Raw genomic sequence first — 14,155 nt, 5'->3', positions numbered from 1 at the left:
TGGAATAATTTACATAATATGAGTTGAAAAAATGCTAAAAAACATAATGAAAGCGCAAATGAAAAAACAAACAAAAGAGAGCCTATACGGAAACAAAATTAGCACAAATATACAATATTTACATCAATATGCAGAGCAAAAAACAACTTATTGTGACAAAATTCAGTGAAACAGGTGTTAATTTGAAATAATAATAGATACTAAAAACTGCGTTAACCTAAGAAACAAGGGAATGAGGAAACAAATGATGTAGATGGAAATGAATAATAGTAGCACATGGTGAGGTTGTGGACCTCATAGTTTACAAACTATTGGTTTATAAAAATCACAAAACAGTTTGAAATCGCTGTCAAAATCATCATAGTGAAAACCCATCACATCAAATTGGTCAGGAGGAGAGCGGGAGCAAACATTTTGAGAGAAACCAAACCTGAATTAACCTGCAGGCGAAAAGCCTGTGATAAGGAGAAGAAAACACCATGAAATTTAAGGCTTTAGAAATAGCAGCATTCTCAATATCTTCTCAATCTAGCGGTCCCTTTCTTCATTATTGTTTCATAATGTTGGCTGGTGTTTTGCCTTATTATATGCGGCTCTTCCGACCCCTCTATAATAAGGCAAAACACCAGCCAACATTATGAAACAATAATGAAGAAAGGGACCGCTAGATTGAGAAGATATTGAGAATGCTGCTATTTCTAAAGCCTTAAATTTCATGGTGTTTTCTTCTCCTTATCACAGGCTTTTCGCCTGCAGGTTAATTCAGGCTTGGTTTCTCTCAAAATGTTTGCTCCCGCTCTCCTCCTGACCAATTTGATGTGATGGGTTTTCACTATGATGATTTTGACAGCGATTTCAAACTGTTTTGTGATTTTTATAAACCAATAGTTTGTGAACTATGAGGTCCACAACCTCACCATGTGCTACTATTATTCATTTCCATCTACATCATTTGTTTCCTCATTCCCTTGTTTCTTAGGTTAACGCAGTTTTTAGTATCTATTATTATTTCAAATTAACACCTGTTTCACTGAATTTTGTCACAATAAGTTGTTTTTTGCTCTGCATATTGATGTAAATATTGTATATTTGTGCTAATTTTGTTTCCGTATAGGCTCTCTTTTGTTTGTTTTTTCATTTGCGCTTTCATTATGTTTTTTAGCATTTTTTCAACTCATATTATGTAAATTATTCCAACCCCCTAATTTTTATTTTTTTTTCACTGAAGATGGCTCAAACGAGCCGAAACATGTCTGATCTTGTTTACTCCGTCTAATGACGGAATATATGATGTATTGATTAGGAGGATACTTTCATTTTTCGCCATTGTAAAGGCCTTGAATATTTCTTTTCCCTCCGAGCGAGCGTATTTTGTAAACAAACCTTCCATCAGCTGAACCCGATAAGATAACTGCTCAATGTTTGTCCCTGTGGCATATCTGAATATTATTAGAGAATTCAGGATTCAGAATTCACTGTTGAAAACTTCCCTTTGACCTCTTTAATTATCTATAATCTCCTACACGAAATCCAAGTACTGGTTCCACCTCATCGTCACTCTCATCATTTACCACTGCATCCGCTACAGCCACATCATCTATTTCATTATCACTGCTGGTAATACTGTCACTACTACTTCCGACTAAACTTTCATCTGAATTATACAATATTTCAAGCACGTTACTGTCAGTCAAACCACAGCTGGAACTAGACATTGAGCGCGGCGCGTCACACGGACTGATGAAGCTGCAGCAGGACCGAAAAGAACAGGATGAAACTGAATGAGGGGAATAACATTTATGACCAAAAAAACCAACTCGATACATATATCAGATAAAAGGTCGAGACGTCGTCTTTCAAATGAGATATATACCATGAACAACTGGTTCTCGTATCGTAAGACAGAAAGCAGTACTAACTCATGCCTACACAGTGCGCTCGTGGAGAGTTACGAAAATATTACAAGCTGAGAATAAAGACAAATATAATAAATAAACCACACTCTTAATGTAAAATTAGAGCAAAGAACGTCACGCAAAAAGACAAACTTGTCAGAATATCACATCTTTATTTTATTCTGTAGGAAAGAATGAATAAAACAGACTTTTTTAAAAAGCAGAGATTAGTGCTCAGACTTTCTTGACAAATACTTACCCTTGCAGTAACAACTTCATTTTAACGATTTTCAATTCTTATTTACAACAATGATAAACCCGAAAATGTCTTTTTGGAAACAAAACAATTTGCATATCCATAACTCGAAAACTCTTCGCGCTATAACCGTAAATGCGAAACCATGTATGCGTCTATACCACGTATAGAGGTCGGCGGCTACGGAAGAAAAGAGGGTCTATACCACGTATAGAGGTCGGCGCTGAGGGGTTAAGTATATTCGCATCGACTTATTTATGTCAAAAGATGTTTTCATTAATGCAGATTTGTAAATCTAGACACAGAAATCGGCTCACCAATGAAAACTTGAAAAGTGCTTTGCGACTTGCCAGTACGCAAACGATAGTACCAAACAATGATACAATACTATCTAAACGAGCCCAAAGGTCCCGTAAAGGAGGAGTACACCAGTGATAAGTTTTAGTTCATGTGTTTAATTTGTTGTCATAGTAATAAATGCTATACAAGTATTGAAACATATGTTAATGAGAGTGCAAAGAATGTGTACAAATCACACAAATTATATTTTCTTTCGGTAAATATACATGTCCCAAAACTTCAGTTAATCATGAAAATGTATTTATTCAGGATATATTGCACACTGCTGTACATTCCTTTGTCAGTGTATAATTTTCTTGTCCTGTTATATTCTGTAATCTGTATCCTGTTCGTCTCTCATGATACACACTCCAAATTATTATTATTATTATTATTATTATTATTATTATTATTATTATTGACAGACAGCCGTCCAGAGCAGAAAGAGTAACACCCGCTCCCTAGAACAACTACGTGATGACGTCTGATATAGACGTTGATTCCCATCGTAGAGACAGAATAGGAATGGCAGGAGAGAAGAGTATTCATTCTGGTGAAAGAAGAATTTGTAAGCTACGAAAACGTTAAAGATGACAAACATGAAATTCTAGGGGTAAGGCTTGTCTCTAAAGATAATAGGCTTACTTCGCCTACCCATGGTGGAACTCGAACCCACAATCCCCGGTTTAGGAGACTGATGCCTTATTTTTATTTTTATTTATTTATTTATTATGGCTTCTTTCATGTGGCGAAGTTAGGGCACACAGCCCTTCTTACACTTAACCACAATACAATAAATAATATTAAGGTTACCTATTATTGATTATACTAATTACACTACTTATACTTTTTCCTAAATTAAGCTTAAGTTACACATCCACACAATATGCAGCTTATTAGCTTATTAGCTTGTTACTTCAGTCCTCTTTTCTATCTCACACAGACAATTGCACATACACTTACAATGTACACACTTATCAACTACCCTTACGATCAACTACCCTTATCCAATAGGCCACAGGGGCTACAACAGAACGAATCCCCCAAGTTAGGGCTGAGTCTCAACAGATCGCAGCGTGGCAACTGCTCTACTGAGTACAACATCTCGCACGGTACCTAAGTCGTCTACAGACGATTCTGAGTCCCGACATCGAACAGAGGTATACCCATAATCGACCGCTAGGAGCACGTGGACGGAAGGAATAAATCCTGACATGACCGCCTGATTTGCTCCATTCAGCAAAGTCACAGGGCCTGTACAGCGTGCCCCACTGACGAGACGCGCCTAGTAAAGTCACATTGTTTGTAGCTTTTCGACTCACGGAACTCCCGAAAGATACCGCTGCCAACATTGGATAGAAGGGATTTGGCCTTAGAGGCGTTCAGGCTTAATCCCACGGATGGTAGCTTCGTACCACCGGCCGCTCGACAGAGTGGGTGAACCAAATGTCCGATGGTAGCTTCGTACCTCCGGCCACTCGACAGAGTGCGTGAACCAAATTCCGAACCCGCGGTTCCTCTCGTAATGAGCAGGATTACTATCGCAACGACCCGTCATCAGTAGGGTAAAACTAACCCTCACGACGGTCTAAGCCCAGCTCATGTTCCCTATTAGTGGGTGAACAATCCAACGCTTGGCGAATTCTGCTTCGCAATGATAGGAAGAGCCGACATCAAAGGATCAAAAGGCGACGTCGCTATGAACGCTTGGTCGCCACAAGCCAGTTATCCCTGTGTTTTCTGACACCTCTTGCTGGAAACTCTCCAAGCCAAAAGGATCGATAGGCTGTGCTTTCGCAGTCCCTATGCATACTGAACATCGGGATCAAGCCAGCTTTTGCCCTTTTGCTCCACGCGAGGTTTCTGTCCCGCGTTATTCTTTGACAGATGTACCGCCGCAGTCAAACTCCCCGCCTGGCAGTGTCCTCGAATCAGATCACGCGAGGGAGTAACTTGCGCGGCCGCGGTCACGCCGCCGCACGCACGTGCACAGGGAAGAATCCCAGACGGACGACAACACTACGGACGAGGGTCCGCGAGCATGACGCATCCTTAACACGCTTGCCTCGAGAACACCGTGACGCCAGGGATGAAAGCCGGTGACGCACATGCTCCGTCCAACTGAGTAAGTAAAGAAACGATGAAAGTAGTGGTATTTCACTGGCAATGTTGCAACTTGATATCTTTGCAGTGCACAGACCAGGAAACGGTAGCGCTGACGCTGATTCAGAATTATTTGATAAGATAAACAGCTATGTGAGAAACGATATGGAAACTAACATGATAGTAGCAGGTGATCTCAACTTACCAAATGTCAATTGGGAAGCTAATGTGAATGACAGGAAGCATGAACAACAAATGGCAAATACGGTTATATGGGAAGGGCAGCTGATTTAGAAAGAAATGGAACCAACTAGAGGGAAGAATATTCTGGACGTGTTGCAGGTAAAAGCGGTTGAGCTCTGTAGAGAAATCGAAGTAATAGATGGTATTAGTGTTACGAAGCAGTTATTGTCATAGTAAAAAATAAATGTGAAAGGAAGGAAGGTATTAAAATTAGGACTATTAGGCAGTACCATATGGCTGATAAAACAGGCATGAGGGAGTTTTTAAAAAGTAACTCTGATCAGTGGAAAAAAATAAAATTTAAACAGACTCTGGGATGGGTTTAAAGGAATTGTTGAGGAATGTGAAAATAGGTTTATATCTTAAAGGTGGTAAGGAATGGTAATGATCCACTATATTATAACAAAGAACTAAAGAGACTAAGAAGGAGGTGCAGATTGGAAAGAGACAGAGTTAGAAATGGCTGTGGAAGTAAGGAGAAATTGCAGGAAATTACTAGGAAATTGAATCTAGCAAAGAAGTCAGCTAAGGATAACAAGATGGCAAGCATAATGGGCAGTCATACAAATTTTGGTGAAAAATGTAAGAGTATGTATAGGTACTTTCAGGCAGAAACAGGCTCTAAGGAGGACATTCCAGGAATCATTAATGAACAAGAGGAGTGTGTATGCAAGGATCTTCAAAAGGCAGAAGTATTCAGTCAGCAGAATGTAAAGATTGTTGGTTACAAGGATAATGTCCAGATAGAGGAGGTGACTAATACTAAAGTAGTATTAAAATTTACCTATGATAACAATGATATTTACAGTAAAATACAAAAATCGAAAACTAGAAAAGCAGCTGGAATTGACAAGATTTCTGGGGATATACTAAAGACAATAGCTTGGGATATAGTACCATATCTGAAGTATTATTTGGTTATTATTTGCATGAAGGAGCAATACAAAATGAATGGAGAGTTGTTACAGTAGCCCCTGTATATAAAGGAAAGGGTGATAAGACATCAAGCTGAAAATTACAGGCCAGTCAGTTTGACATGCATTGCATGTAAACTGGCACGGGGGCTGGATGTATGTGTCGTCTTCATCATAATTTCATTCTCATCATGACGCGCAGGTCACCTACCGGTGTCAATTCAAAAGACCTGCACCTGGCGAGCCGAACTTGTCCTCGGACACTCCCGGCACGCCATACGCCATTTCATTTTGCATGTAAACTTTGGGAAAGCATTCTTTCTGATTATATTAGAGATGTTTGCAAAATTAATAACTGGTTTGATAGAACACAGTTTGGGTTTAGGAAACGTTATTCAAGTGAAGCTCAAGTTGTAGGACTCCAGCAAAATATAGCAAATATCCTAGATTCAGGTGGTCAAATGGACTGTACGTGAATGACTATCTAAGGCATTTTACAGGGTAGATCATGGGAGACTACTGGCAAAACTGATTGCAATTGGACTAGAAAAAAGAGTGACTGAATGGGTAGCTATATTTCTAGGAAATAGAACTCAAACAATTAGAGTACGCGAAGCTCTATCCGTCACTGTAATAATTAACATGTTCAGTACCTGCTTCTGAGCGGGACACTTGAATGCCTGGACCAGCCATTTTCATGCCCGGCCCTCTTGACCTGCATCACTTAATAAAATTTACAATTACTCCTAAACTATAAATGTTAGATAAATGATACTTTGTGCTTACCTCTAGTAAATATTTAGGGTGTGATATCTGGTGTCACAGTCTCAAAATATGTCTAATTTTATACAGCCTATCTGTATTTTCGGCATAATGATTACTGTCACCGAAGTGAAAAAATGAAAGAATATGAAGGAAGTGTATTCGGAACATTGTATTAGAAAATATCAAAGTATGAAAAACAGGGTCTTTGGTCCAGTACATTTTAATATCAGGATTTTGGACTAATCGGTTTCCACAATTGCATGATCGAATTCTTTGTGAAAGGCCGGGGCACTGAACTTATCATTGATTCGCGTATAGATTAGTCTGCTCACACATACTGATAAAATTCGTCATTCATGAAAATACTCATGTAACTCAAAATATCCTGCTTATTTTCTATTTGAACGTTTATACCTGAATTCCCTGTAAATGGTGGAATGGGTGGACAATAACTAGGATGATAATGTATCAGGCACTTCACTTTTCTCTATAGGCCCATCGGATTCGGGAATCGGAATTTCCTCATCACTCTCACTTTCACTATCTGAGTCTATTTCAGGAATAAGTTCATCACCAGAATAATCAATGTGAACAATATCTAATAATTAATCTTCCGCAAGAAACTTTGTTTTATAAGCCATTATACTACACTCGGTAAGAACAATATGCACTGCACTGGAATCTCAAGTACCGCCTTGACGCGCGAGGAAGTGCCGAGATATTCCCGCTAAAACAACTAAGATAAACTAACTAAGATAAACCAACTTCGTGCTACAACCAGTAACGCTGACGAAGGTGTAAGAATGCATAGATGACTAATATAAACAGCCTTGCTTCGCGCGAAACATTAAACGTCTTACGCCATCCACGGCCCGCGGCATAGGAGCAAGCTTAAACGTCTTACGCCGTCCACGGTCCGCAATGAGTTAAGAGGGAAATTCCTCAACCAGTATTATTGGACCTTTATGTTTTCTTATGTATATCAATGATATGCGTAAAGAAGTGGAATCGGAGATAAGGCTGTTTGCAGATGATATTATTCTGCACAGAATAATAAATAAGTTACAAGATTGTGAGAAACTGCAAAATCACCTCGATAATGTTGTGAGATGGACAGTAGGCAATAGTATGATGATAAACGGGGTTAAAAGTCAGGTTGTGAGTTTCAAAAATAGGAAAAGTCCTCTCCGTTTTAATTACTGTGTTGACGGGGTAAAAAGTTTCTTTTGGGGATCACTGTAAGTACCTATGTGTTAATATAAGGAACGATCTTCATTGGAGTAATCACATAAATATGATTGTAAATAAAGGGTACGGATCTCTGCACATGGTTATCAGGGTGTTTAGGGGTTGCTGTAAGGATGTAAACGAGAGGGCATGTAAGTGTCTGGTAAGACCCCAACTACAGTATGGTTCCAGCGTATGGGAACCACACCAGGATTACTTCATTCAAGAAGTAGGAAAAATCCAAAGAAAACCAGCTCGGTTTGTTCTGAGTGATTTCCGATAAAAGAGTAGCGTTACAAAAATTGCAAAGTTTGGACTGGGAAGACTTGAGAGAAAGGAGAGGTATGTTTATCAAGAGTATTACAAGAATGTTTATTAAGAACACCTTTTCAACACAATACAATGCAATACAATACAATACAATGGGAAGATCTACCACCAAAACAGCTTAGTTATGGATGATCCTCTATCCGGCACCTTGGCCGACATCTACATGAATTCGTTGGAACACACTAAAATAGTGACACAAGTAGAAGGTTTAAGCCTGTTGCTCCAGTATGTGGACGATAATTTTGTAATTATCGACAAAAAACTCACTAATAGTAATGAGATCCTGGAATTTTGAAATAAACTTGATCACAACATAAAGGTCACCAAGGAGGATGAGACTAAGGATTCCATAAACTTTCTCGACATAATTATCACACGTATAAACAATAACTTTCAATTCCAAATTTTTACAAAACCCACTCTCTCCTATAACCATTAAAAAATCTTCTTTACACCCCAACTCTCATGAACAGGCGATGTTTTATAGTTTAATCTACAGAGCTCTAAAAATCCCTCTTTCATCTAATAATCTAAAGCTGAATTCAACTACATAAAGAATCTGGCAAAATATAATGGGTTTAAAATTGAAATGATTAACTGATAAATCAATACGATCAAACTTAAAATAACCACAAATCTCATCCCAGACAGGCCTAAAAAAAACTAAATTTGCATGTTTACATATAATAATCCAGCCATTTATCAGGTTGCAAATACTCTAAAAGAAACATAACATTAATGTAGCGTTCAGGACAGTGAATACTATTCCAAACATATTCTTTAACTACAAAAAAATCAATCATAATAGCAGCCGTTATTCAGGATCCGGCATATACAGAATAACTTGCACGCAATGTGGAGTCTCATATATCGGGCAAAGAGGCTGGAGTTTTTTTACTAGATATACAGAACATTACAATGCCAAAACATAATAAATATTCGGCGAAGAGCTCGCACATTAGGGAAGGAGGACATCAATTCACATCCATAGAAAATGACCATACTATTATGAGAAGAATAGGTAAAGGTAAACTCATGAATGAATTAGAACATTTATACATCTTTTTAGATTAGGTATATAATGAATACCAAAATCTCAATGATGTTACCGATGTTAAAAATCCTCTATATGAGTCAATACTTATATTATTGTGCATTTTGAACTTGAAACATAATAAATTCTTCGGCATATTTTAATCTTTGGACTTAAAAAGCTCCCACTACCTCCCAAAGCACTATGCCCTCCCAAGCCGCCCCTAAAAACTCCCTCCAGCCAATACTGCATACTTTCAAAGCTTTACACTGGCACAATACTAGAAGTAGAAGCGCCAGTCAGGCAGGCACAACCAGAGCAGCCAGACACGTCCAGCACAATTGAAAGAGTAAGTAAACACACATACAGTGACCTCGTTCATGATTAGCTGTCTCGCGTCACAAGTCTAATTCTTCCACACCATTCCTCATATTACACATAATTTTCAATTCACACTCCAGAAGTTAAGAGGCAAGACTTAGCAACTGTATCGAGCTTCACCATTTGACCAACAATTTTAAGCAACAGATGATGCACCTTCATAATCGAGCAACAATTTCAGCTAAGTTTTATCGAGAAATTGTTATTCGTTCAATTCATCACACGACAGAAAGCTGGATTCATCCAACAAACACCTTTTATGACAACAGTAATTTTAACGTCGAATTTGACTGCAACTTAACCAATCGTACAGCAAAGATTCAAATAATGTATTCACGATTAGTGGTCTATAACAGTTTGACATTTTCACTTCGTAAATGAGTTCACATTAGGCACTGGAACCAACTAGTAAATACTTTTTCCAGAAAGAACAAGTTATCAGACAAACGACTACCAATGTTTTCAAGCAGCTCATGCGTAAATAAGTTGAAGATCCATTTTAGTCATAGACATTCTAAAATTCACAAGAGATAAGAAAAGAGTGACCAAATTCTAACTTTAGAAAAGTTTATTTTACCATCAAGTTTTTTTCATTAGCAATCATTTGTATCAACCACAAGTTTAGATGATTTTATTGTGTCAGTTTTAAGGTAATATACAAATATGAAATAATAAGAATTTTTAATCTTTGTTAAAATATAAGGATTGTTCAGGACCCTGACCAATGATTTTAAGGTTTGAGTCAAGGCTAATTTATGCCCCTGACGGAGGGCGAAACATGTACTGTATTGAAAAGGTGGTCTTAATAAACATTTTTGTAATACTCTTGATAAACTTCAAATTCAATACAGACCAAACATGAGAATTACACTTGTAAGTGGTATATTCCAAGCTGTCAGTGGAGAGATGGCGTGGAATGACATCAATAGACGAATAAGTTTGAGGAAGGGGAGTTAGAGATTGGAATAACTTACCAAGGGAGATGTTCAATAAATTTCCAATTTCTTTGCAATTATTTAAGAAAAGGCTAAGAAAACAACAGATAGGGAATCTGCCACCTGGGCAACTGCCCTAAATGCAGATCAGTAGTGAGTAATTCGAAGTATCCATGAACTTTTGACAATATCTGAAAAGCATTCTCTCCATCAATAATATGTATTTATTTCCATGCAAACGAGAAAGCAAGTACTGTACACAATTTTCTTCTAATTTTAGAAATTACTCCTCAAAATAAGAACGATTTTATGAAAATGTGAACCAACAACAAAACTTTGCCATGTTTTTTCTTTCCACTTTCCGCCACACTTTCTCCCCAACATTGAAATTCTGTTGCCCGTAGTCAGAAAATGGAGGATGAAAGGTGATGAAAAATGCTCATTCTAATAACAAGGAATTTCACGCGAGACGCCAATCGCCTGTGACTTCCCGCTGTACACAGAAAAGAGTAAGAAAATCAAGTGACTGAACCCATTTCATGGCTTATAACACAACTTGTGGAGCACTTGATGTATTAATGTTCTTAAATGTCTATATCTGGCACTCATAACTTTGGTAAGTAATACAATATAAGTGTGTATTAGAATGTCCATATTTTCCATTATTTTAACAGATACTGAACTTCTGTAGATGCGAAGAGTAATACAACTGATTACCGACTAAAGAAAACAATTCTTAGCATATCTGACTTATGTTGAATTAACCTGCATCAGCACAATCCTGATGTTGCTTTCAGTCCTTCATAAAAGGAATGCGACTTGTGAGATCCTGCAGCTTTTCTAGACCGACACTACGTCCCATAGGATAAAACGATGGCAGAAGAAAAAGAAAAGCTATAGAAGAAGAAATAAAAACTTCTAAAATCAGCTCTGTAGGTATTTACCCTATAAGCCATTATACAGCTTCAATTTTATGACAATAAGAATTAATATTGTGAAGTTAGGTTAGGAAAGAAAAATGCCAAATTCAGTGTAACACCAGGAAGTCTCAGTTCTTATTGCATATTTATGTAGACATTCAAGGTTTCTAAGAACATACTTGCATACATATCTGAACTGTCTTTAGTGCATATAATTCTCAGTTCTAGTTATAATAAGAGCCAGCAACAAAAGCCATTTCACCACTAGGGAAACTAGAAAGTTTTCATATATGAACTGTTAGAACAAGCAAATTTTTTTTAAAAAAGTAATGAAAACAACAGGAAGTATAACCGATATTTTCATGTTATTGATAGAATAAATGGGTTAGTTAGTTAGTTAGTTAGTTAGTTAGTTAGTTTGTTTGTCCAACCCCTATCCCGTTTCTCTACGGGGTCGGGTATGAGGTGAGGAGAGATGAATCTGTCTGGCGGGTTTTTATGACCGGATGCCCTTCCTGATGTCAACCTCGTCAGAGGAGTTAATGAGATAAAATGAATGACGTGATATATGATACTAGGAAGGGAGAGGGTGAAACCCGGTGCCAGCATGTAGCCTACTCCTGTCGAATATCACCAAGGGGTCTGCTCAAGGCTTAACGTCTCCATCCGACGGACGAATCACCATCAACAGCGTCATATGCCCTCACCCCATATGAGCACTGCGGAGAGGTCTGGAATTTAATCCAGGCTTTTGGCATAAAATTTAGTGATTAGAAATGGTATACCACCACCTCCCCTATCTTGCCGGCCAACATTCTGATGGTGAAAATATTTTTGACCAACGGGACTCGAACCGACTAAACACGGTGTAAGACCCTTCAGACTTCAACGCCCTAACGACCATGGCCACCAGGCGGGCTAAGAAATGGAACAGTGATTATCCAAAATAAAGAATGATGAGCAGTGAAATACACCTCCTTGAAAGAAATAACACAAGTAGACAGTTTGCTTCAACACTTATGTACTACATGTTGTGCCTTCCAGGTAATTCTAGCAATAAACACCATTTACCTTGGAAAAACTAGTAATGTCCCAAGAATAATCTATTTAAAAACTTCAAATATTTCTCAAAGGTAGAATTCAGAATATGCCAAGTTTTATCAAAGCAGGAATTTAAAAAAAATAAGACTAATTGTCAAATCTAAGTAGAATACAGTAAAACAATAAATCCTAGCACTGATGACACACTGGAATTTATTCGTAAAAATTCATGTAAACATTACCTTCCGTTTCATTTTAGGTCTGTTAAAAAATTCCACTTTAATATCTCCTTGAAGAGTCAGGTACTTGTCCAGTCGGATATGGAGGGAGTTTGAGCCCTTCTCCGTGCCATACACAGGTGAAGAGTAAACTTTGTTGCTGGATTCTGAGATCACTAGCTGAACACCTGCTGAAAAATAATGTGTGCTAAGACTCGAATACAATCTAATACAGTAGAATGATTAAAATCACAGCAAGTACTTACCGTGACCACCATTGAACGTTGGCAATGGCTCTAGGTGGATCTCCCTTATGAGTAATCTCACAGGGTGGTAGTCTAAATGTTCTTGTACTAAAGTTGCATAATAACCCACGTAACGGCACTGGCTTGGGATTGTGACACCCTGTAATACATAAGGATATTTTTTAAATTTATAATTCTTTTCCAGTCTTTTTTTTTTTTTAATATTGATTTTATGTCCCACTAACTACATTTTATGGTTTTCAGAGATGCCTAGGGGCTGGAATATTTTCCCTGCAGGAGTTCTTTAACATGCCAGTATATCTACCGACACAAGGCTGACATATTTGATCACCTTCAAATACCACCACACTGAGCCAGGATTGAACCTGCCAAGTTGGGTTCACTAGGCCAGCGCTCTACCGTCTGAGCTACTCAGCCCAGCTCCAATTCTTAAATGGACAAACATATAGCCTGTCACCAAATGCTGCTCCCTACAAGAGAAACATAATACTGTATATCTTACCCATTACTACTTAAGCTAGTGATTCATAGTTATTTTCTAACTGTTAGGTGCATTTAAGATGCCACCCATAGAATGAAGTGACCCTGACTGCCAATACGACATCCAGCAGTTATTTTTTTTCACTCGCATGCTGATGTTTTACAAGGACTTGACAATGTTCATATTGTTATATTGTGAAGTCCTGTAGACCTGCATGCAAAGACTCTGGCCCATATAGGAACAATGATTTATATCAGTAATGAAATGTTTCACAGACCCACCCTCTCCAGTGTCAACTTTCTATTCCCTCTAGCAAGCTTCTAGCAAGATGATTGACAAATTACTTACCTTCCCAGAAAAGATAAGTGAAAGGTAACACTCACCTCTCCCTCAACAAGACTGAGTCTCCAATCATATTACATTGGAGTAGTCCACTTATCCTTATTTACTCCAAACATAGTGTGCTGTTTAATTGTTCTGAGAGCAATTATGTGGAGTCGAACTGCATGTGATTACCGCTAATGAAATTAAATAGTACGCATAAGATGTTAAAACATAAAGGAAATATGGAATTGCACGGAACAGTTATGATCAGAATCCTAGTGGCCGTGAGCGAGACAAAGTAATGGTCGAATTGTTAACTCCAACACTTAGAAAAATAAAATCTAATTGAATGCACATTGAAAGAAAAAGCGCACGCAAGTTAGCTGCAAGAAGAGCGATTCGGGAGGAAATACATTAAGGTTATAATATCAACTAAAGAAGAAATAGATATTATATGCTTATATGTGTAAAATACATATAATTT

The 14,155-nt window shown here is 37.8% G+C and overlaps 1 protein-coding gene across 4 annotated transcripts in view; it reads right to left on the bottom strand.

The window, feature by feature from the left end:
* The window catches only part of LOC136858571 (phosphatidylinositol 3,4,5-trisphosphate 3-phosphatase and dual-specificity protein phosphatase PTEN), a 516,439-nt gene that overhangs the window by 324,598 nt on the left and 177,686 nt on the right, over nt 1-14,155 (bottom strand). For 2 of the 4 annotated variants that reach the window (XM_067138224.2, XM_067138227.2), the window contains exons 5-6: nt 12,867-13,005; nt 12,625-12,791 (exon numbers count right to left, since the gene is read on the bottom strand). In XM_067138224.2, the coding sequence (XP_066994325.2) occupies nt 12,625-12,791; nt 12,867-13,005 (306 nt within the window). The remainder of the gene's footprint in view (nt 1-12,624; nt 12,792-12,866; nt 13,006-14,155) is intronic. The other 2 variants (XM_067138225.2, XM_067138226.2) reach the window with 1 other exon arrangement.

This window comes from Anabrus simplex, chromosome 1 (assembly GCF_040414725.1).
Source record: "Anabrus simplex isolate iqAnaSimp1 chromosome 1, ASM4041472v1, whole genome shotgun sequence".
NCBI classification, from domain to species: Eukaryota; Metazoa; Arthropoda; class Insecta; order Orthoptera; family Tettigoniidae; genus Anabrus; species Anabrus simplex.
Note: the sequence above shows the minus strand (reverse complement) of the source record. Positions and strands in the feature narration are given on the sequence as shown.